Source organism: Aspergillus nomiae (assembly GCF_001204775.2).
Source record: "Aspergillus nomiae NRRL 13137 chromosome Unknown contig00034, whole genome shotgun sequence".
Lineage (NCBI taxonomy): Eukaryota > Fungi > Ascomycota > Eurotiomycetes > Eurotiales > Aspergillaceae > Aspergillus > Aspergillus nomiae.
Window position 1 is genome coordinate 25,354 of NW_015378089.1, and position 22,333 is coordinate 47,686.

General features: G+C 49.6%; 7 protein-coding genes across 7 annotated transcripts; 5 read left to right on the forward strand and 2 right to left on the reverse strand.

Moving 5' to 3' along the window:
* Positions 1-1,642: 1,642 nt before the first annotated feature.
* On the forward strand, positions 1,643-2,858 carry ANOM_001622 (CaiB/BaiF CoA transferase family protein; the record flags this gene model as incomplete). The annotated part of the gene is made up of 2 exons (XM_015546879.1): positions 1,643-1,697; positions 1,759-2,858. 2 exons carry the CDS (start codon positions 1,643-1,645, stop codon positions 2,856-2,858), a joined length of 1,155 nt encoding a protein of 384 aa, XP_015410215.1.
* Positions 2,859-4,644: 1,786 nt separating this feature from the next.
* Positions 4,645-5,910, reverse strand: ANOM_001623 (uncharacterized protein; the record flags this gene model as incomplete). The annotated part of the gene is made up of 7 exons (XM_015546880.1): positions 4,645-4,778; positions 4,846-4,973; positions 5,032-5,311; positions 5,374-5,525; positions 5,586-5,651; positions 5,708-5,756; positions 5,841-5,910. The coding sequence occupies 7 exons, from the start codon at positions 5,908-5,910 to the stop codon at positions 4,645-4,647; spliced, it is 879 nt and encodes a 292-aa protein (XP_015410227.1).
* Positions 5,911-6,280: 370 nt separating this feature from the next.
* Positions 6,281-8,753, forward strand: ANOM_001624 (Zn(II)2Cys6 transcription factor domain-containing protein; the record flags this gene model as incomplete). The annotated part of the gene is made up of 6 exons (XM_015546881.1): positions 6,281-6,605; positions 7,011-7,090; positions 7,143-7,294; positions 7,366-7,761; positions 7,813-7,995; positions 8,072-8,753. Coding segments are annotated over 6 exons (1,794 nt in total), but the record flags the coding sequence as incomplete, so codon positions are not given.
* A 1,990-nt stretch (positions 8,754-10,743) lies between these two features.
* ANOM_001625 (uncharacterized protein) lies at positions 10,744-11,109 on the forward strand (the record flags this gene model as incomplete). The annotated part of the gene is made up of 1 exon (XM_015546882.1): positions 10,744-11,109. The coding sequence occupies one exon, from the start codon at positions 10,744-10,746 to the stop codon at positions 11,107-11,109; it is 366 nt and encodes a 121-aa protein (XP_015410226.1).
* A 2,183-nt stretch (positions 11,110-13,292) lies between these two features.
* ANOM_001626 (putative amino acid permease) lies at positions 13,293-15,062 on the forward strand (the record flags this gene model as incomplete). The annotated part of the gene is made up of 3 exons (XM_015546883.1): positions 13,293-14,463; positions 14,541-14,881; positions 14,946-15,062. The coding sequence occupies 3 exons, from the start codon at positions 13,293-13,295 to the stop codon at positions 15,060-15,062; spliced, it is 1,629 nt and encodes a 542-aa protein (XP_015410211.1).
* Positions 15,063-15,331: 269 nt separating this feature from the next.
* ANOM_001627 (uncharacterized protein) lies at positions 15,332-19,162 on the reverse strand (the record flags this gene model as incomplete). The annotated part of the gene is made up of 9 exons (XM_015546884.1): positions 15,332-16,132; positions 16,195-16,366; positions 16,428-16,646; positions 16,949-17,035; positions 17,089-17,364; positions 17,419-17,524; positions 17,574-18,454; positions 18,599-18,949; positions 19,017-19,162. 9 exons carry the CDS (start codon positions 19,160-19,162, stop codon positions 15,332-15,334), a joined length of 3,039 nt encoding a protein of 1,012 aa, XP_015410212.1.
* A 2,135-nt stretch (positions 19,163-21,297) lies between these two features.
* Positions 21,298-22,023, forward strand: ANOM_001628 (B3/B4 domain-containing protein; the record flags this gene model as incomplete). The annotated part of the gene is made up of 1 exon (XM_015546885.1): positions 21,298-22,023. One exon carries the CDS (start codon positions 21,298-21,300, stop codon positions 22,021-22,023), a length of 726 nt encoding a protein of 241 aa, XP_015410208.1.
* Between the last annotated feature and the right edge of the window lie 310 nt (positions 22,024-22,333).

Genomic DNA, 22,333 nt, shown 5'->3' on the forward strand with positions numbered 1-22,333 from the left:
AGGAGTGCCAAAGGTTTGTTGGTTTCTGCTACTCCGCAAGATCCTTCGCAGGTTAATGCACACGTTGTGAATCCTAGTCACTATATACTTTTTGTATGCCCAGGGCATTGTAGCAAGGCGATGGGAGAAAAACCTCTGCGATAGTTGTCAATGGATCGTTGGTAAAAGGCCACTAGAGCACTCCTCAGTTGCACGGCACATCACAAAAAAGCCGTGTTCCAAAAACATGTGTGTCTACTTTTATACTGTCATTTTGGGCAACAAGAACATACTTTACCCAAGGACTGCAGTTCTGATACGCAACGGGACTGTCTATCCTACTGCTTTCACACAGTGTTGGTAAACAGTAGAGGTTATGGTCATTTCATCAAGGTTGAAAGATAGTAACTATAAATAGCATTTGTCTCATTTGTTGTGTAGGAAGTGGCCCCTATCGTCCGCTGTAGCTATGTCTGGGCCGCGCAGTTGCAAGAACAGATGAATAAACATAATGTCCATACGAATTCTCTGAAGTTGTTAAATAATAGTAAATGCGTGGTCTCTCAGAATCTGTCTCCGTATCCATCTGATTTTGTCAATAGGATTACCTTTCCCCGTATCAACATAATTCGTCTCTGTGGCAGATGATCAAGACTGGAGTACTTCATTCACGGTTTGCGTGTCCTATTCCTATCCGTTAACATCCACGAGCCCCAGATTTCATTAACGATACCACGGTATTTGCCGACATACCACAAAGACGTTGAAGAATCGGATCCTAGGGTTTGCGCTGTCTGGGTCATCGATGACTACCCGGCCGGCAAAGTCATCATCAAACTCTCTACCGGTTTTCGTGCGCACCTCGAAGTGGCCGATGAAGACGAAGTCTCGATCACTATTGGCGTACACACGATTGAAGACATGTCGCCGGTGCTCAACCCGCACCCACGCGTTTTTGCGAGCTTGCCGGATTTCTTTTCCAGTCAGTTTGGATAGGAATCCCCCATTGAAGGAAGCTGACTGATGCAATGCATACCGGCAGATCCCGTGGCGGCTCCCGAGTATGCCCCAAGATATCCATCCGGGGTAAATACTTCATCGGCCAGTCGGTCGCCTACATTGTCCGATTTGTCGTCCAGGAGACCAAGCAAGCGTTGGAGGATGTCTTTAGTTGGTTTCGAGATTTGGACGAATTCGGGCCACACTGTCGCAGCACTCATCTTCGCTTTGCCGTCAGCCATGTTGATGGTTAGGGAGGAAGGAGTTAAAATGGAGTTTTCAGAGGCGCGTGACTTGAGGGAAAGTGGAAATCTGTTCGCCGCAAAAGCTGTTGTCAAGGAGATTCCGTTTTATCTTCATACATAAAAGCTCGGCAAATAAGCTCAACCCGCTCACTTGGGAAACACGGGAAACACGGGGAATGCCGAAGATGTACCCTGGAAATACCGACCCGCTTACAGCGGTATGTATGGCTCGTTGCCAGATACACCGACAGAGTCTGCGCGAGTGTACAGCAAGCCTCGTCCAACTTCAGGGATATTAAAGTCGAAGGGTGGGATGAGCGTTAGAAAGCCGAGGGAGCAGCCCATCTGTATATTAAGATACTTTCTATGGTGAAGTGTAGGCGCCTGCTTATCCTGGCCGAGCTAACCCATATTGCAAAATGTCTCCGCCACTGGAAGGTTTGCGTGTCATCGAGCTGGCAGGACTGGCCCCGGGTTTGTTTTCCGCTTCCCATCCTACCTAGGTATCTAAGATATCGCTGGCTAACCTCACCAGGCCCCTTTGCCGGCATCCTTCTTGCCGACTACGGCGCCTCCGTTCTCCGTGTGGATCGTCCGGGGATCGCCACTACCCCCACAGTCGATCCTCTGACGCGACGTAAATTGTCCGTCCAAGTCGATCTCCGCGATCCATCCTCCCGAGAAATCTTCTTTGCCCTTCTCCAATCCGCTGATATCCTGATTGATCCATTCCGCCCCGGGGTTCTCGAGCGTCTCGGCCTCTGTCCGTCCACCGTGCTGCTGAAACACAACCCCCGCCTCATTATTGCACGGATGACTGGTTTCCGTCGCGATGGGAAGTACCAAGATATGGCGGGGCATGATATCAATTTTATCGCCGTTTCTGGTGTCCTGTCCATGCTGGGCCGCGCCGGCGATTTGCCGTACCCCCCCGGGAACATTCTTGGGGACTTTGCCGGGGGCGGTGCGATGGGTTTCTTGGGCATTCTGTTGGCCCTGGTGGCACGGAGCGTCACCGGTCGTGGGCAAGTAGTCGAGGCCAACATGGTGGATGGCTCTGCATATCTGGCCACTGGACCCCGGCTTTTACGACAGGGTCCGTTATGGGATGAACCCAGGGGGAAGAACCTTCTCGACGGGGGATGTCCCTATTACAGTGTCTATGAAACCAAGGATAAGGGACGGTATTTTGCTGTGGGGGCAAATGAGTCTCGGTTCTATGAAAAGCTCATCCAAGGGCTGGGACTGTCAGTGCCGGAGCTTCCAGACCGGGAGGTCAAAGCCCACTGGCCCGTGTTGAGATCCATGTTTCAAGAGAAATTCTATGAAAAGACGCGAGACGAATGGGAAGCCGTCTTTGACGGAACAGATGCGTGCGCGACGCCGGTGTTAGAACAGGATGAGTTGGAGACAGATCACTTTGAACAGCGCCTGCCGGTACGTCTGGTCGACACCCCGGGTCTTCCCATCCAAGCCGATGACGGAGGCTGGTCCGGCGGCGGTTTAGTGCCTGGCCATGGGACACAGGAGATTTTGGCATCGTGGATGGGTTGGGAGTATGAAAAGGATTTCAGCATAAGGGAACATGATGGCGCTCTTACCCCGGCTGATGGGAGTTTGAAATCAAGGTTCTGATCCTGATTCCTCGCACATTAGCTTGACAGTAGTACTTGTCATAGTATGTGTGCAAATACTCAAAATAATTCCATACGATTCACGTTAGACTCAGCCCCTGATAATCCTATTCCCTCAACGGGGTAACCATCTTTGCATTCATGGGAACGCCAAGTAAGTCCGCTTCAGGACTCATATGGTACTGTTGGATGTTATTCTCGCTCAACAAGAGGGAATCTTGCATACGGTATCATGGAAGGGAGGGAAACCGAAGCTAAGCATGGGAGTAGACAGAAAATGGTTTGTATTCGGGTTACAAAAAGATTAGGTTTCGGGGCTGACTTGAGTTTTGCCCTTCAACCTTGAAAAGGCAGAAGATGCGGGGTGCCAGCGACCTGATTCCGTGGCATCGACTGACCTCGAGGGTCATTTAGAGCTGTGTTGCTACCTTGTTCACTGATATCTTCACAATTGCCCTCTCCAGTCCTCCTGACCGATATTGAACCTCAGCCTCTCCACCCACCGACCCACCCATTTAGCCAATTCTACAAACCAAGACCAGCTTCAAATACGGTCAGAATGACAAATGCAAAGCCGACTCGCTATATCACTGGGTTTGGCCCCAACATGGTATCTTCTCCTGATCTCCACTACCACCATCACGAAGGCTTTACCTATTCACGCCTTTATGCTCTCAACAGCATCGGCCTTGGCATGCACAACGATGAGGATTTGAACCAGTACGTGTCTGTTGATAGTACAGGCGTTTCTGTGTCACAGGCCAACCGTGATATTGTTGTTCCTGGGGGGGTCAATTTTATTCAGGCCGAGTTGAGCCCGTCCGCTGTCTTTCCATGGCATCGAACTGACTCGGTGGACTTCGTTACGGTTGTGAAAGGCCAAGTGGAGCTAGAGGTTCGGGGAAAGGATGGAGACACAAAAACACTCCTACGGGAGGGGGTGGGCCATTTTTCTTTCCAGCAAGATCGTCTCACACCCAGCTAACGGTCTACTTCAGGACTCGGTGGTTCAGCGAACGACAGTTCACCGGTGGATCAACCCTTCCCCAGACGAAAGTGCGCGCCTTATTGTCACTACAGTCTCTTGTCAATCAAGTAGTGATCGGGATGATGGCACCTACTTGATGCCGTGAGGCTATCTTTCGGTCGATAATGTTCAGTTAGGAGTAAAGAAGATCGCCATTGCTCATAGCAGCGTTGTCTCTATTTTGCCTTTTTTCCCTTTTCTAATCTGCCCTGTGAGCTCGATGATTATTCCCACTAGTCTACCCACAGACATTTGACTAAGGCTGATATCTAAGATATGTGCCTAGCATTTATTCTACAAAAGCGAGATTATACATAGCCTAGATTAATGTGCACTAATGTGCTATGGTATGCTTTTTCTGCGCTCTTCCAGTATATCGAATTACCCTGAGGTATGTTTCATGCTTCCTCGGCCTTACTACGTTTGAGAACACGCCTCGTTGGTTTGCTTTAGATGATCCTCGTATCCCGGGTAGCTACAAATGTTCTCTAATGCAGGAGTACAAATAAGCTTGATGGAAGCCAGAGATACACGCACGACAACCATCGCAAGAGAAAATGAACCTCATTAGCCCCTCTGCCCGTGGAAACCCTGGGGCGACCGATTGATAAATTTTCAATTGTGTCTGCCGTACAGTAAGCTCATCTACGCTGCCCTTGTTGCATTCCAGCATCATTTCCCGCTTTCTTTAGACCACTTAAGTGCCAGCTTAACCAATGATGTCGCCTGAAGTTGTCCAACCCCCTACCTTGACTCAAGACTAAGCTGCATGGGAAATGGTGAGGAACTGGGATTGTTGCTCCCCTGCCTTCGAGCCGTCGGCGAAGTCATCTAAATCCATGTCATAATATCCTAGTGGCGCCTCCTCACGATGGACCACTGCAAAGCATCTTCCTAAAACCATGCAACCAGCTTTATTAATATTCATTTTGGCAAATAGTCCTTTGATCTCTCCACGCACCATTTATAGATTTGTCGGAGGCGATATGAAGCATTGCATCCGCCGCATCCTTAGCATTTGCAAATTTGACCCCCTTCGAGTGGAGGAATTGTATGACTTCCTTGGAGACAAAGTTCGTCTCCACAAACCTGTGGGGTTTTGCGTTATCATTCCAGGTTCCTTTCGAACACATGTTATGTGTCTTACCATGGTGCAAGAGCACAAGCGCGAATCCCATCGTGGACTGTTCCCCGGCGCAGAGCCCTCATTGCTCCTCGTACGGCGAACTTAGACATCATGTATACAAGCCGCCCAGGAACATCCGCGTAGGCAGCTGCGCTAGACAGCACAATCAAACACCGATCACGGCCTGATGTAAGCTCATGCTGCAAAAAATAGAACCTGGCAAGTTTAAAGGTATAGGCAACACCGACGACATTGACGTTCAAGATCGTGAGGTCAGGAGCGCTGGGCTCGCCTCCAGTATCTGACCGATTGATTAGTTATGTCAAGTAGCTCATCTATAGCAGTAGACACGCAGAGCCGAACCTTCGCCTTTTAAAATTGGGTCAGTTCCGGAGATACCGGCGTTGGCAATCGCGATATCGACCGTTTTGCTCGGGGAGTTCTGTTTCGCCGCTTTGAACAGTCTCTTTTGAGATTCGAAGTCGGTCACGTCGCATTTCACAAATTGCGCGTTACTGTGGATGAAAGTCAGTTTTCTCCTTTATTCAGCAGTGGTCTCGTCACATTGTACTCACGGTCGCAATTCGCTTTGGAGTAAGAGCCCCGATGTCTCATTCAAATCGCCGAAGGTAACATATGCGCTGTAGATTTCAACGTCGATTAGCGCTATATCATCCACGGGTCAATCAAGCTCTACCCTGCTGCGGCAAATGCTCTCGTGGCTTGTTCCCCCATGCCACCGGCTCCTGTGCAGAGGTCAGTAGACAATACCATTACCGGATGAGTGAGCTACTTCCCTCCCGTGATGACGACACTCTTTCCCGCGATACTGGCGAGGCTTGGAGGAACTGTGCAGTCCACGACACCTGCAGTATAAGCTGGATACATATTACTCGACATTTTCGATAGTTTCAGAAAGTTTAATGATCCGAACAACACTTCATGATTGTATAAAAAGTATTCTACGCACATATATCTAGCCTTTATTGTGACAACTTGTCAAACAAGGGACCGTGTATTATCCCGATGAAAAGCCGTGCTTGCGTGAAGACCGAAGTCGACGTACGCAATACACCGCTTGATTAAAGTTAATTAAATTTCCCGATCAGAACCCATTTCGGATGACCATTTGGTAATACCGAAACATGCGTATTCATCTTGCGGTCGTCATTGTCCGGCAATACATCTTTAGGTGTTGTAGCCATCAATGTTAGCCGGGTAATCTGCCAAAGCATTAAATTACAGTAAAGCAAACCACGACTGAGGTAGCTTCAAGGTCGCAGCCAGTCTATCGTTGGACATCACCACTAAAGGTGGACAAAGCTTAGAGGACATAATGATGTCTGCTGTTGCTCCAAAGAAACGCCATGGTTCTAAGCGTGCTCCTATGGCCTGCCAGTCCTGCCATGATCGCAAAGTCAGATGTGATCTAGCTATCTCCGGTTCACCATGCACCAACTGCCGGCTTGATATGGTCAAGTGCTTGAAGCGATTTTCTACCCACAAAAAGCCACCTCGGAAGAGACTACAACTCCAGGGAGTCCAACCCAACCTCCCGAGTCAGCATCACTCTTTACAGCAGACCACCAACAAAGGTGAGACCCATCTTGCCTAAAGCGATGTAACAGATTGCTGCGTGTGCTCATGCTGAAGCTAGGAAGTTCAAACCTGCCATTCTCTTATTACTCCTTCGTTCAATGTTCGCGCCTCGGTCAGATTAAAGAGTGTGATGTTTTGCTACTAGAAGCACGGGGTTGCCTCCATCTACCGAGTCAGTCAGTGTTAGAGACTTTTGTCAGACACTATTTTCTTTACGTGCACCCTACCTTGCCAATTCTCGATGAGACAAAGTTTTGGCATATATTTCGGCAGCGGCATAAGGTTCACGAGAGAATCCCGTTGGTGCTGCTACAGGCAATGCTGTTTGCAGCTGCTGCGGTATGGCCAAGAACATCTCAAATGAATAAGTCATATGTTTTTATACTGATCTATAAAACCAGTTCATACCTCTCGAGGTTGCAAACCAGTATGGGTCGGCCTCGTTGGTCGCGTCCGGGATTCTATATTTCACAAAGTGACAGTATGTTCCCACATTGTACCCTCGACATTATATATACTAAGCAGCACTACAGTGGCTCTACAGTATGAATGTGGACGATGACCCCGTCGTAATGTCCCAAACGGCCTTGCTACTAAGCTACTACAACACCCACAGGGATACGAAAAGCAACTCAACATGGCTTGGTATTGCGATCCGACATGCACAAGCGGGAAACGCAGATCAGTATGACATACTTTCGCTCTCAGATGACAGAGAACGTCTCAAACGATTATGGTGGTCGTGTATTCTGCGAGACCGGATGATTTCTCTGGGAACGCGCCGTCCATTACAGATTTTGGATCCCCGGCTGCCAAGTCAGAAGGACTTTCTTTTTTTGATGACCTTAAAGAGGAGCCCAGTGGCTCTGAAGTTTACAACTCAAACACAAAGATGGCTATCAATTCGCTGATCTCGTGGCACTGTGAATTTGCTGTCGTGGTCACGGATATTCTGGCCATGTTGTATCCTGGCTCACAGAGCCTGAGGCTTAGAAGCCTACGGATTATGGATGACCAGTGGAGTAGGCTGGAACAACTGAAACATGATTTTAGCTGCTGGAATGACCGCTTCGTGAGCTGGGCACAGTGTCAGGGCTCTTTGGCCCACCCCTCAATCAAGCTTTTTATTGGCTCGATATCAATCCATTCCCAGTATGCCAGAACTTCCTTGATCCTCTTGTCGCATCTAACAGAGCAATGCAGAACAGTGCGCCTGGCTCTATGTACATACACTTCACGTATCCTGTCAGAATGTGAAGTGGTTCGTTCACAGAAATCTCGCCTCAAAGGGTATGGAACCGAACTTCAAGGTGGTCTTCTCAAGATGACGGAGGAGGTCAAAGAATTGATCGACTCAAGAATGTCGGAATATCTTCCGGTCAGCGTGTATGTTGAGCATCCCAATTGTGCTGCTGTGAAACCCTTCTTTGCCCGCTAATGTTACCGTCATTCCAAATAACAGAATGGCATTTACCGCCTTGCCAATGATTTTGTGGGGCATCAGCGCTGCCGTCTCTGGCGAATCAATTACACAGCATCAGAATGCCATTAAATTTTCTCTTTTCAAACAAATGAGTTACATTTACAGCCTGCGATACGATACAATGCACCTCTCCGCGGTTGTCCAGCGGGTGGTTCAGCTGATCAAGCCCGCGCTGATGACAGCAGTCTTAGGTGCAAAGAGCGACAACATGGCAACCTCATTCCTCGATATCTTGATGCGGCACCCTCAAACGTTTTCCGAGCTTTGTTTGTACCTTGATGTACTACTCTCTGCAGATGACAAGACAGAGGCACCATGCCCATTGGACCCCTCCAGGATGATCCCTATTGTCGGACAGATTCAAAGGCCTATGCCAGGCTCTTCTGAGCTATCTGATGTTCATGCACCTACAAATCCAGGCCTGCTAGAGGTAAAGTCATCGACACCGAATTTGGACGAGCTGGGTCCACTTTATCCAGCATTCGAACATCCTTTAGGAAGTTGGGAAGAAGCAGAGAACTTTAATAATGGCGAGGAGATGGGGGGAGTTGACCACAAATACTCGGGCATTCCCATATCCACAGTCGAATCACCGCCAGAGTTACCGGAGCCGGAAGAGTTTGATCAAATTCTTACTTACTTTACACATCTCGGAGAGTGACTACGACTGGTCTGCCTATCTTTCTGGGGGTCATATCGAGAGCGTTTCAAATCCCGGAATGGTTTAGCTCTCATCAACGCTTCTTGTATCCACACAAAACACGCCTTTTGCCATTTCCACCTTCTTGTCACCACACTGTTCCATGATCTCCAGCACTACCAAGAACGCGCAAAGCAGCAATACAAAGACTCAAAATATCTTTACCACCTCTCCCAAATGAGCTTCTTCTTATCCTTATCTCCCAAATCGACTCGCCTCTCTCGCATGTACCAACCGCACATTATACGATGACGTGATTCCACATCTCTATGAACGCAATGCAACATGTTCTCAAGGACCAGCCTTAGTATATGCTATCCGACATGGCCTGTTTCCTGCCGCACAGAAAGCCGTGCCAACCAAAACATGCCCCCATTGGCAGTTTCGGACAAACGTCCTTTGACCCACTTTGCAGCGATGAAGGGCCATGCCGCTCTTGTCGAACTACTACTTGACGCGTATATAGAGAGAATCTATAGTATATTTCTACTGTAATAAAGTAATTAGATAATATCTATCTTGTATTAGTATATAGAGTCGAATATCAGAATTATAGATCTTTCATCCAAATATTTTTATCTAATTTTGTTAAGTTTATAGAAAGATTTAAAAATATTAACTCTAGAAATAGATACTAAATAAATATTGACTAATTAGAAATTTCAGTCTATAGCTATTACTTTCTCTAATCCAGAAGGAGTAGTGATATGTAATATATAATCCGCTTGAGCCTGTGTAAATTTAATCCAGTCTCCATGTGAATCTTTCTCTTTCCCCCGCCTTGCCCCGACGTTCTCCTACGAATTGACTCAGCAGATTCTCTTCCATTTACACAATTGATAGATCAGCTCTATGATATGTGGCACGCAGGGCGCCTACATCCGGGGGACAATATCATCGGTGTGCAATGCTTGCCACCCCCCGTTGCATGAAATTTTTATAGCTATATCACGGGTGCGTATTACCTCTTCTGATGATTGTCTGTGGTCGGCATTGATATCTCTAGGCTGGATAGCTGTATTTGCTTGGCAAGCCGCCTTTGCATCGATCGCCCTCTTGACCGGCACCGAGATTCAGGGGGCCGCTATCTTGACCTTCAAGAATTATCAGAGCGAACCCTACCATGGGACCCTTATCCTATGGGCCTGCGTGCTAGTCGCTGTGATCGTTAATGCGGTCGGTGGCAAACTACTACCCCGCTTAGAAAACCTGGTTTTTGTCTTGCACATTGTTGGGTTTTTGGCCATTTTGATCACACTAATCTACATGGTGGATCACAAAAGCGCCCAGGAGGTGTTTACCACCATGGAAAAATGAGGGTGGCTGGTCCTCCAATGGCATCGTTTTCTTCATTGGGATGCAAGGTAGTGTTTTTGCGTTTTCTGGTGGCGACGCCGCCGTCCATGTAAGTCGCGTTCGTTGTGAAAGATCCATATAAGCTGGCTTCTAAATGGAATAATAGATGGCCGAGGAAGTTCGCAAGGCTTCAGTGGTTATCCCTCGTGCTTTGATACTTACTGTGCTCATCAACGGTGTGCTTGGATTTAGCCTGTTGATTGGGGTCTTGTTCTGATGGGTGACCTTGCGGAAGCGAGCAACAGCCCTACTGGATATCCTTATATGGAGGTCTTTGTGCAGGCAACCCATTCGGTAGTGACCATGGTATGCATCTTGCTGGTGATTGGTATCTGTTCTGCAATCGGGATGATAGCTGCGACCTCTCGCCAGTTCTGGTCCTTTGCGCGTGATCGAGGCGTGCCTGGATGGAGGTTATGGAGCAAGGCATGCTCTCCTTTCTTCCGATTCTGATTTGTGCAGTAAATGACCAGTATTTGCAGGTCTCTCCTACCACGAATATTCCGATTTACGCTGTATGCTTCACCATGGCTGTTTCATGTCTCCTCGGTCTGATTAATATCGGCTCCGATGTCGCGCTGAAGGACATCTGTCTATGGCTGTTTCGGGCCTCTACCTGTCATACCTGACCGTTGGGACCCTGCTGCTCTACCGGCGTCTTCGTGGCCACATCCGCACCAGCAGTGAATGCGAAGACATGACTGTCAATGTCCCCAATGCTCCGTTATTCTGGGGGCCGTTCCGTATTCCTGGGGTTCTGGGTGTTGTCAACAATGTCTTTGCCGTTTGCTATATGATTATCGTGATTTTCTTTAGCTTCTGGCCCACAACAGTGGTGGTATATTATAAGTCTATGAACTATAGCGTGGTTGGGACGTTCGGGACGGTCATTGTCGCCGTTGTATACTATGTGGTTCGGGCCCGACATGTCTACCACGGACCAGTGGTGGAAGGGGTTTAAATTTCCACAGCATGGTTCTTGATTGATCGAGCGAATTAGGGCAAGTATCGGATTAACACTGCAAACTTTTGTATTTCGGGTTTGACGTGAGGGGTTGGGCAGTATGTAGACGTGTACACCGTGGAAATCGATTCGGAGCAGCACTAGATCCAAATGATTTGTCGTGTCGTACCCTGCAGCTCATCATGCCTGGACCCAATGATCACCGTGTACGTGGCAGTGATGTGTTGGAAGGGGAAGGGCTTATAACTGTCTTGTCTCATCCTGTGCTCCGCTTGCAAGACACCCTCATCCTTCCCAGACAAATCGATTCAACATGGCCGGTAAGTGAGTCTGGAAACTACAGAACGGTAGTATGATGCTAAGAGACGATTTTTCCTCTAGACCCCGCATATACCGCTCGTAAGTGATGTCCCTTTGCACTTCCCAGCGCCTTTACCCCAAAGGTTGATATAGGGGGTCTTCTGACATGGAATCGCTATGATAGAGCGGTTTGTTGAGTACTACAACCAGACGTTCGATAACCAGCGCAAGGATCTCCGCAGCCTCTATGTATGGTTATCTCCTTCCACCACCATCAATATAGTGAGCTGACTATATACACCGGGACATAACAGCGTGAGCAGTCTATTCTGACTTTTGAGTCCGCGGTGGTGCAGGGTGAGCGCAACATCATGGAGAAGTTGAATGTTCGTGGGCCACGAGAATTATTTATCCGCCAGAGAGATATTGATTTTGTCTACAGCTGTTGGTCGGCAAGGTTCAACATGAGGTTACGCATATTGATGCCCAGCCCTCCAAGGATGACGCTATCCTCGTCGTGGTATCGGGCACTATTCACGTATGTTTCCTTTCCCTCCGATTGTTGGGTGGGTACTAATGGAATCAATTTAGAGCGACGACCAGACGTCCACGGCCTACAGCCAGACTTTCTTTCTCCAGCCCGAGGGGGAAGGAGGCTACTTCATTTTAAATGAAGTGTTCCGTTTCATCTCCCCTAGAAATTAGACTCGTGGTTTGGAAATATTTAGTTAGTGGTGAAGGAATCGTCGATCACAGGGCTGTCACTCGCAAGGGAATGGATCATGAAGGGTTATTCTTTATGGAGGGGTTAAGAGACGCGTGGCTTGGTTTTTCGCACTTCTCTTGTCTGCTCAAAGGGGTTATGTTCACTTCGTCGAGGCAAATTAGAAGAACTACACCAGGAACTTCCCGTGCAGATCGATTTCCAGGTGGTTGTAAAATCCCTCCCGACAGGACATCTTCTTGTTTCCGGTATTGAGGGCGCAATGACACCCCAAGTGAAGCTGCACGGACAGCGCATTGTCCCCCTGCTGGCTGCACGTCTGCCCAACAGAGCATCTAATGACCAACCTGATTTAGCCCAAAGACCACAGCACTCCGATCAAGTCGATTACAAGAAGCAAATCTTGTTCACAACAGGTCTCGCAGTATGCTGGATGACGGGCCGACACGGGGAGCAGTGGGTACAGAAGCCGTAACTCCAACGCATAATATTTTCCAGACTCACTGCCAAGACTTCAGGTGAGCTACTTGTTCAAGCAACCTGTGAAAGAGCAAGTTGATAAGGTACTGTCTAGCATAAGTATTCTGTACAATTGGTTAATTGGCCGTTGAGTACCCGCTCTATGTGGAGTATAACAATGTTGGCAGGGGGTCTACGGAGTAGAGCATGATCATGATGTGCTTGAGAGTGAAGAGGCTGTGACACTCATTCCATAGTACTGAGCTGACAATCCATAGTGGATTTTCATAACTAGCTCAGTTATCATAATGGAAAGCCAAGCCAGCCCTTCAAGGCAAAAATCCAATGGAAATCAATCCCGGCCAGGAAAAATTCTGCAGAAGCGAAGCCGAATACCGGAGCCGAGCCTTAGTCATAGCCTCATATCATCCGGCATGAATCGTTGGCTCGTCCGGCATCGCGTCAGGAATCCGCTCTCAGAGCCAATTATACTCCCTCAACAACTCCACTAGTGGGGAGAACCAAAGATCATGCAAGATGAAAGCGCGATGTTGCGATTGGCGAGAAATTCTGGGAGGCGAAAAAAAGAAGCTTTGCCCGGCATGGGGACATGCCTTTTTATCTCTGGGGTAATTCTGCGTAGGGAAAGGATTCCCACACTCGTTCATCCATCCCACCCAATATTCCCAGGCAGATCATGGAGAAGTCCACCTTGGCTGAGGAGGCTATTGAGCCCACTGGCTACAATGAGTATGATGCGCCTCCCAAGGACGAACTCCAGCTCAATGTGGGTGGTCGCGGAGCGACGCAACGCCGTCTCCGGAATTACCATGTCACCATGATTGGTTTCTGCAGTGGAATTGGCACCGGTCTGTTTGTGGGAACAGGCGCGGCGTATGCCAAGGCCGGTCCGGCTGGCTTATTACTGGCATATATCGTCGTGGGCCTGGTGCTATGGTGTGTGATGCAGAGCATCGGCGAGCTGGCAACGCTACTGCCCACAGCCGGATCCTTCCCTCACTGGGCCACTCGCTTCATCGATCCGGCTGTCGGGTTCTCGCTAGCCATCTCCTATGGATACTGTTATACGATTGCTATCGCCTCGGAGGTCTCCGCTGCTGCTGTCATTGTCTCTTATTGGACTGACCTCACACCGGCCGTGGTCATCACGGTGGGTCTAGTACTGATCCTGGCCAGCAATCTAATGAGTGTGCGGTTCTATGGCGAAACAGAAGTCTTTGGCGGTGCGGTCAAGGTCCTCTGCTTCCTCGGCTTAGTGATTGTGTCCATTGTGATCACGGCTGGTGGAGCGAACAACGATGCTATCGGCTTCCGCTATTGGAATAATCCTGGGCCATGGACAAATTATAACGGCATCACCGGTCCTACGGGTCACTTTCTGGGCTTTCTGTCGTCCTTTGTCAACGCTTCCTTCAGCTTCATCGGTGTCGAGACCGTGGTTATCACCGCCGCGGAGTCAGTCAATCCCCATCACGCGATCCCAAAGGCTGCGCGCCGTGTGACATACCGCATCGCCTTCTTTTATATCCTTGGTGCCCTGCTGATTGGCATCATTGTTGATCCACGCAACCCAGCCCTCGTCTCGGGCTCCGATAACGCGAACAGCTCGCCCTTCGTGATCGCCATCAAGGAGGCTGGCATCAATGCCCTGCCGTCGATTGTCAATGCATGCATTCTTGTTGCCGCATGGTCCGCTGGTAACTCGTACTGCTGGGTGGGCTCACGCATGATAGTGGCCATGACCACGGACCACCAGCTACCCCAATTCTTCGGCCGCGTTACCAAGAAAGGCGTGCCCTACGTCGCTGTCATTACCGCTTGGCTGTTTGGGCCATTGGCGTACCTGAGTAAGTCAAATATCACCGGGTCCAGTTCCCTCATACCATCACTAGTTCATCATGTACTAATGGAAAACAACCGTTAGGTCTCGGCTCTGGCGGCGCAGCACAGGCATTTTCCTGGCTTCTGAATCTCAGCACGGTGGCTGGATTGATCGCATGGGCCACGCTCTCCTTCTGTTACATTCGTTTCCACGCTGCGATGAAAAGGCAGGGTATCTCTCGTGATACACTTCCGTGGAAGGCACCCCTGCAACCCTATGCTGCCTGGGTAGGATTTATTGGCTCCACCATCATCACTTTAGTCGCTGGATTCCCCGTCTTCTTGAAGGGTAATTGGTCTTCGTCGGACTTTGTGGCGTCGTACATCGGCATCCCCATCTTCATTGTACCGATTATCTTATGGAAGCTCATCAAACGTACTAAGGTTAGTTGGACGGCTCTCGCAGTCTCTTGGTTAAGGAAGTTCGCTGACCGTATGAAATGTCTAGTTTGTCCGGGCTGCCGATATGGATTTGTGGTCGGGCCGTCTGCAAGAAGGGGAAATCCTGGTGCAAAGGCGTCCTCCCCAGAATGTTTGGGAACGCTTTGTGGACTGGCTTGTATGATATATCGCACACTGTATGTCGTTCTACACTGCGAGCGACGCTGCCGATTCAACACGGACACCGTACGCGAGTGAGCGCCTGACTCTCGAGTGCCCTGGACGGCCCTCAGGAATCGCGCCCGCGACTGTCTTTTTTTGTAAATAGAGATAGACCTTTGCATGGCTGGGGACTGGGTCCCGGCCGAGCGTTTTGTATTATATCAACTATATGAGCGAATGAAGAACACCCATAATCTACTGTGCATTCGCCGTCCTGTAGCGCTTGCGTATTCAACTATAATAATAACAAAATGGCCCGTCAAGCGTATCCATCAGGTCCCGGAATCTCACCGGCTCAGCGGCAAATCCAAAATGAATCATCTCGTCCAACGTCATATTCGCCGTCGGGGGCGTGTCGACGATGGTGTGCGTGCCCCAGATGGCATGCCTTCTCTTGTCTAGGTCCAGTCCCTGCCAGATGGTCCACACTCGATCAATCTGCGCATGGTGCAGATAGAACATTGGATCGCCGGGACTACCAGCTGCATCTCCCATGACCATACCGACCCCAACGTGCCCGCCGCGGTGAACGCCGTACGGCACAGAGGGGACAGAAAACCGAGGATCTCTCTGCATCACACCCTGGAACCAGTCGATGGTGTCATACGACAGGATCAGCTCTGTGATGTGGCGAAAGGTCACGGAAGATCGTGTGACAGTTGGGTTGATGTCGCGTTTGAGGCAGTGTGGATGATACTCGAAGCGGTAGTTCACTGGCTTTTGGCCCGCGCCATCAATAGGACCCATGTTGATGGTATAGTTCGAGAAGGGCCCCTCGTACACACACCCTCCGCCCGTACCAACTGGGATGTACTCCTTGATGGAGGGCCAGTATGCCGGATCCCTGTTCGGTATAAACACCCCGTTCGATCCCATGCTATACTCGTCCCCATTGAACAGCACGGAGAGCTGAGGATTCTCGGCGTCCAACCCCCAATCCCAGTACGGAAGGGATCCAGCGTAGTCGCATTTGGATTTGAGATCCTGCTCAAATGTGTGGATGAAATACCGATGCCAGGCAAGGAAGTCCGCCTGTACTTGTCAGACAACCATGGTTCTCAACGTTCTATTCGCGCGAAATAGTCGAATCTTACAGTCATGTGGATAACACTGGTCAGATTGATGTGTGTGGCCAGAAATTCGTCATACCGAGTCTGTATCCCGGGATAAATCTGATGAAGATCGGCTGACAAAGTGGTTGGAATCCTCTGCAGGCACCGAACAGCGTCGATGAACTGCTGTCTTTCCTCTGGGGTCAGCTCACGCCTACTGAAAGGTTAAATCTCTTATGTCAACAGGAAAGAACGTCGACCGCTGTAAGATATACCATTCTTTACGTATCTGGGCATCTTCGGGTCGGCAGCCCCCTGTCCTATCTCTCTTGATATTTTCAGTCGCCTCACGGGCAAGCTGCCGCAGAGCGATGCCCTGGTCCACTTGCTCCGGTGAGAAATCATAGATACTGGCGGCTAGGAGGGCCAGCGGTCCACAGGCTAACCAAACCAGCACAGATATGTACAAATGCATCTCCGCTGTGACTTTCCTTCTGATTGAGGGTGTGAAAGAATGTTGGAGGTGGGCTGGAGAGGATTCATCCCTTGTTTAGGAGGCTGGAGCAACCTTGCAGATGACAAATCACCAGAGTGCCATTGTAGGATTCCGATCTGCATATCCAAGTCGCCGCATTTAGCTTGTTTCCTGCAGGGATCCCCACAAGTGCCAGACTGATTGGTGACTTTGGGTCATGTCTCAGGCCCATCGTAGCCCAAGAGCTAGATGCGAATCCGCCAATGCCACTTGTAGTCGAGACACGCCCACCGCGCAGTCATAAATAGAAACATGGAGAACAAGAGCACGCATGCAAGCCAGATAACTACAATCCGCGACCCAACTTTCTCCAACATCTCCCCTCCGATCGGGATACAGATCAACGTCCTAGCGCTGTCAGTATAATGTCCATACACACTGGCACCCGAGGTGATACTCACGCGAAGCTCACCAGACAGTAGCATGTCCCAAACCTCATCCCGATCTCTTTTGCATTGGACACCTGCCGAATGCAGACAGGAGCAAGGCTTATGAACGACCCTGAACAGAGACCATATAGGGCGCTAAAGATATACAGTGCTGATAGATGTCGGCTGAACGGGTACAGGATTGTAAACATCGTCAGAACTGCCGATAGAATCAAGATAATGAGGACGTTCAAGCGACCGTATCGATCGGCGACCCGGCCGGCGAGGAGTCGACCGATGCAGGAGCATCTATAGCTCTTGTGAGAACGAATGAGCCGATATCAACTCAACGGGAAAACATACACATTGAGCACCACCAAGGTATACACACTCGCACTGGTATTGAAGCCCTGTTTGATGACGTACGTGGGAAAGAGCCCGATGAGGGCAAACATTTCCAATTCGAGTGCTACTGCTGTTAGCGATATAATAACATCGACGGATCGCAAAGAACCTACCGAAGATCCCACAGCTTAGTAGCGTGAAGCGAGAGTCCTTGAAGCACCGAATATCGATCGCCGCCTTCAGCTGTCCCTTGGGGAGGCGGGACTTGACGAGGAACGAGGCGAGTCCGCACAGCACCAGGATGACCAAGGCGACGATGCGCATTCCCCACTGGAAGCCCAAATTGGCAAAGGCACCCTTTAAGATAAAAGGGAAGACCACGCCGCCTAGACCTGCGCCCGCCATGGCCGTTCCGATCGCCATGCCGGCGCGCGCCTGGAACCAGTGTGGGACACAGGACATCCCAATAGTGCTCGTGAACGCACCCCCGATGCCTGCCATGATGCCGAAGCAAATGATGAAATGCCAATACTCGGTGCATTCCGCGGTCAGGAATAGACTCAGCACATAAAAGGCCGACCCGGCGGAGACCAGTTCTCTCGGTCCGTAGGTGTCGAACAAGGGGCCCACGAAGACACCCAGCCCCAGCGAAACAAAGACAAAGAGCCCTGAGATCCAACCGACATTCTGGCTCGAGTAGTTCGCTAGTTGGTGAGATTCCAGATAGGATTGTAACACCCCGACCGAGTTCATCAGCCCGTAGGACGACATCAGCAGCAAAAACGAGCCCAGAACCACGAGCCAGGAGCGATAACCGCCATCTGGGAACGCGTCTGCATCGGTAGTTGTCTCCTGCAGGACCGTACGATCGTCCTCCACTTGGAAGCCATCCACCGGTCGGCGAGACTCACTGGCACCGACTGCTGGATGGTTGATTTCCACTCCGGAAGACACAAAATCCTTTCCACGATCTGATGCAGCCATGGTAGGGAGGACGTATGAAGTGTGCGAGGTCATCCTGAACTGATCTGGGAATTTATGAGGGTCTAGGGCGCTGCGGGGCTGGAGCAACAGTCATCACGATGAGTTGGCCAGGGAAATTTCTTCCCAAATCGTCGAGTCGGGGTGCGATTCCGGGACTCATCGGATGGCTGATCCGCTTGTCCTTATGAGTCAAACGAACGATCTAGACCTCTACAGATCCTCGTCTATCTCGCGGCCAAACTGGAATTGCAGCTGGCGTACATCTCCCATCAATCCCTGATAACCATGCCATCCCTGCAAGTCCAATCGTGCTGCCAAAGTATGGTCCTCCTCCCGGGAATCGGGGGGCTCGCAGCCATGACTGCTACTGGAGGAGACCAGGATATCGGCATCGACAACAAAGTCCCCCAAGCTCTCGAGATGTCTCACAGTTGACCCGTCCGACGTATCGCACCCCCACCAGGCAATCCTTGGCGCTTTCAATAAGCCCAAGCCGAGTTTTGGGGCAAAGAGGATATGCTCGAACAGCGTTTCCATGCGTAGACCGTCTCGCGTTTTGCGAGATCTCTAAGATATGCTCTAATTAGCCTCGCCACGAGTGCCTGATATTGACTACGTATTCCCTCACGCACCGGAACCTCGTAATAGAGACAGACGCCAAACACGCCACAGAACGAATGCCACCGCGCCAGCTTAAAGACTGCACTTTGCGACCGTGGGAATCCCCATCACAAGAGCTCTCTGCAATCCCGGTGCCTCCTGTATTAGATTTTGCCATACCTGACAGGTTCTTTGGGCGGACGTCAGGAGTGCACGAAGGTCCAGATGCAATAGAATTGACTCTAAAAACTCTGGGGTGGATAGAGTCTGGTGCATCGCTGGTCGACCCGTGGCTATTTGATGCGTCTAGATCAGCGTTGTGACGGTAGTCTTATGGATCTCTAGGGTATTACTGAATGCTGTTTCACATCTTCCACCTAATTCCCCTAGTATAAGTATGAGAAGACGGTGCCTCTGTGAAACACAAATGAAATCAGACCAACAGATAAAAAATGGGACGCCGAGGTTTCAGCACAAATTGACGGGTCTCTCTGGTCAAGTGAATGACTTACGGCGAGCAGTTCTTCGTCTATAAGAACATGAGCTTTTCACCCTTGAAGTAAATTCTAAAAATTCTCATCTCTGTGAGCCACGGTGGGGTCCATGTGCATTGATCTGATATTAGGTCCTCTTACGATATGATGAAAGGACTCGGAATTCAAGAGTTGAAATCCAAATGGGCTGTAGACGATATCTCAAATATATTTCTACAGGTCCTGTAGCCTCACAGCCATGTACATATTTTTATCACTCCACCGATTAAAGACAATCCTTCTTGTTATCCGGCACTTCTGTTACAAGTCTGGGTGCAAAGCTTATCATACCATTTTTCAACAATTTCTAGAAAATTTTGAAGGTACGATGTAAGTTAAAGAAGAGAGACAGAGAATGATGTTCGCGAGGGTTGAATCCTGTGTATTCCCGATACTTACGAATCAGCTCGTCCCCGAAGGCAAAATCGAGACTAACTTTAATCGGCAGGTGACTACACCATTCTAGGAGACTTGGCGCCAAGCGGTTGTCAGTTCCGTAACTTTCAGACGCCTCTGATACGCCTCTGCTGTAATTTATTGTTCAGGTACTGCTCGTACATACTACATGGATGGTCGGCTGAAGCGCTCCACTCGTCTTGAGCTACGGTAATCTCCCTTGGGTCACTGGCCATCGTAATAACCCAATACTACTACGATTAACAATACACGTTCTATTGAATTCCTATCTATGGCGTATTTCATCAACACAACGCCCTTGTCATAGGAACTGGGGACAGCTTTGGGGACGGCTCTAGCACCGGGTATGAGTATTTACCCAGACAGAGCCTTCTGAAATATCTATATCTCAATATCCGCAGCCGCGATTACTTTAACTTGGGAAAGCTATGCTTTGCACTATACTCACAGCGAGCTACCCAATAAAGATACCGCACTTTAGTCCCCTTTCAGACTTTTATCTACCAGAAGTCTAGAAAAGCTGGTACTTAGATACTTTCTTGAATGGATAGTATCAGTTTCGATACAAATATCGAGCAGTATGATATGAGCATATATACGGCCTATACCAAACCCCTGCAATCGACAATAGTAACAGACAATACTTCCGATAACCTCTACCGCTACCAATAAGAAACTTTACACAACTAAAACTTGGCTATTCTTACTATCTTCGGATTTTGGTCTATCCCGTGGATCTTATATTCTACAATTTGTCAATCCTTACCGTCTGGTACACAGGCGAGTCTGATTTGCCGTCTCCTGTACAACATTAACCAGAGTCTGAGAAAAAGAAAAAAAAAAAAAGTGCGTAGGGGGCAGGACATACACTACTGCCACCCCCACAATCGATGAGCAAAACAGTACTCAGGTAGAAAGCAGCACATCTTCTTCAAGAATAGCTGCTGATTACTTAGAGATGCAGTGCACCTCGTCAAACCCAGCAGCCAAGGCTGCCTCCACGAGTGATATACGTAGACCATCTAGCGAAGTGCAATTCCTCTGGCAGGCCGGCAGGGGTGATAACACATTTGCCACGAGCTGAAAATCTTTGCGCGTCCTTGTTGCACTACTATACTACTTAACGAGGATGTGAAACCTTGAAGCCTTTCCGGTTCCTTACTCATTTAGGAAGTTGATGGGAGTGGGTCTGGACCCACTCCTTCGCCAGCCCTATATAAATACGATTTTCAAGCAAATGGCCAGCGTATCTGTCTTTTGCTTGATTAAACATACTGCCCACTGATCCTATTTACCTGGTCCCTTGTCTCTCATACTGTCGACTGAAGAAATCTCCCTTCATTACTTTAACCCCAATTTAGCTATGGGCAGTACACAAACCGCACAGCAATTGCTGCAGTCGGCGCGTGTCGCCCCGGAAATCTTCCAGCTGCGTCCAGATTACCGCGCCCTCTTGATGGTGGTAGAGGGTATCCCTCCAGGGCCTAGCGATGAGTCTAGCGAGACCTTTCTGCAGGAAGCAGAGGAGATAGTCAAAGAACTGCTGTCAAAATCGCCCGTGACGGAATTTCCGCATATCGCCGCCTGGCGGGAGGCGTATAAAGCTTTCGGAGCCAAGCCCCAAAAGACACGCAACAGTTTAGAGGCCTTGTCCCGGCGTGCAGCGACTGGCCTACCACGGGTCAACCGGTTAACCGACATATACAACGCAATTTCGGTCAAGCATCAGATCCCGTTCGGTGGCGAGGACCTTGACAAGTACGATGGAGCGCCATTCCTGGTGCGTGCCACCGGTCAGGAGCCGTTCCAGACTTTCTCGGGGGGAGAGCCCCAGACCGAGCTGGCTGCACCCGGAGAGCCGATCTGGTGTGATAATACTGGCATTACGTGCCGCCGCTGGAATTGGCGACAGGGTCCACGCACGGCGCTGACGAACGACACCACGCGTGTTCTATTCATTCTGGACGCATTGCAGCCGCTTTCTGACGATGCTCTCCAGCAGGCTGCGGACGAACTGGCCTCGGCCTTGAAAAGTCTATCTCCAGAAGTACAGACATCCCAACGTGTTATTGACGCTTCTTCCACCTGAACTTGTCTGAGCAATTATGACCTCGTTTATTGGAATGCATGCGGATGATACCGCTTATAATGACTTTTGAGCATGATACCTAGTGTTGACTATAGACATCATGCTCAGTTTCTCGGGGGAACATGGGTTGCAGTCGCGCCAAGGATGTGTACAAGATGGCGATAGTCATTCCAGCATGCTGCGCGACGTGGGTTCGAGAAAATTGCACTTGGTGGACGGGCAGGTTACATAGGCCTCTGGCTCTAAGCACCTCTGTCGTCACTCTGGCATATTGTGTTTATGAAATGTTTTTATATATGGGTTTCTGCAC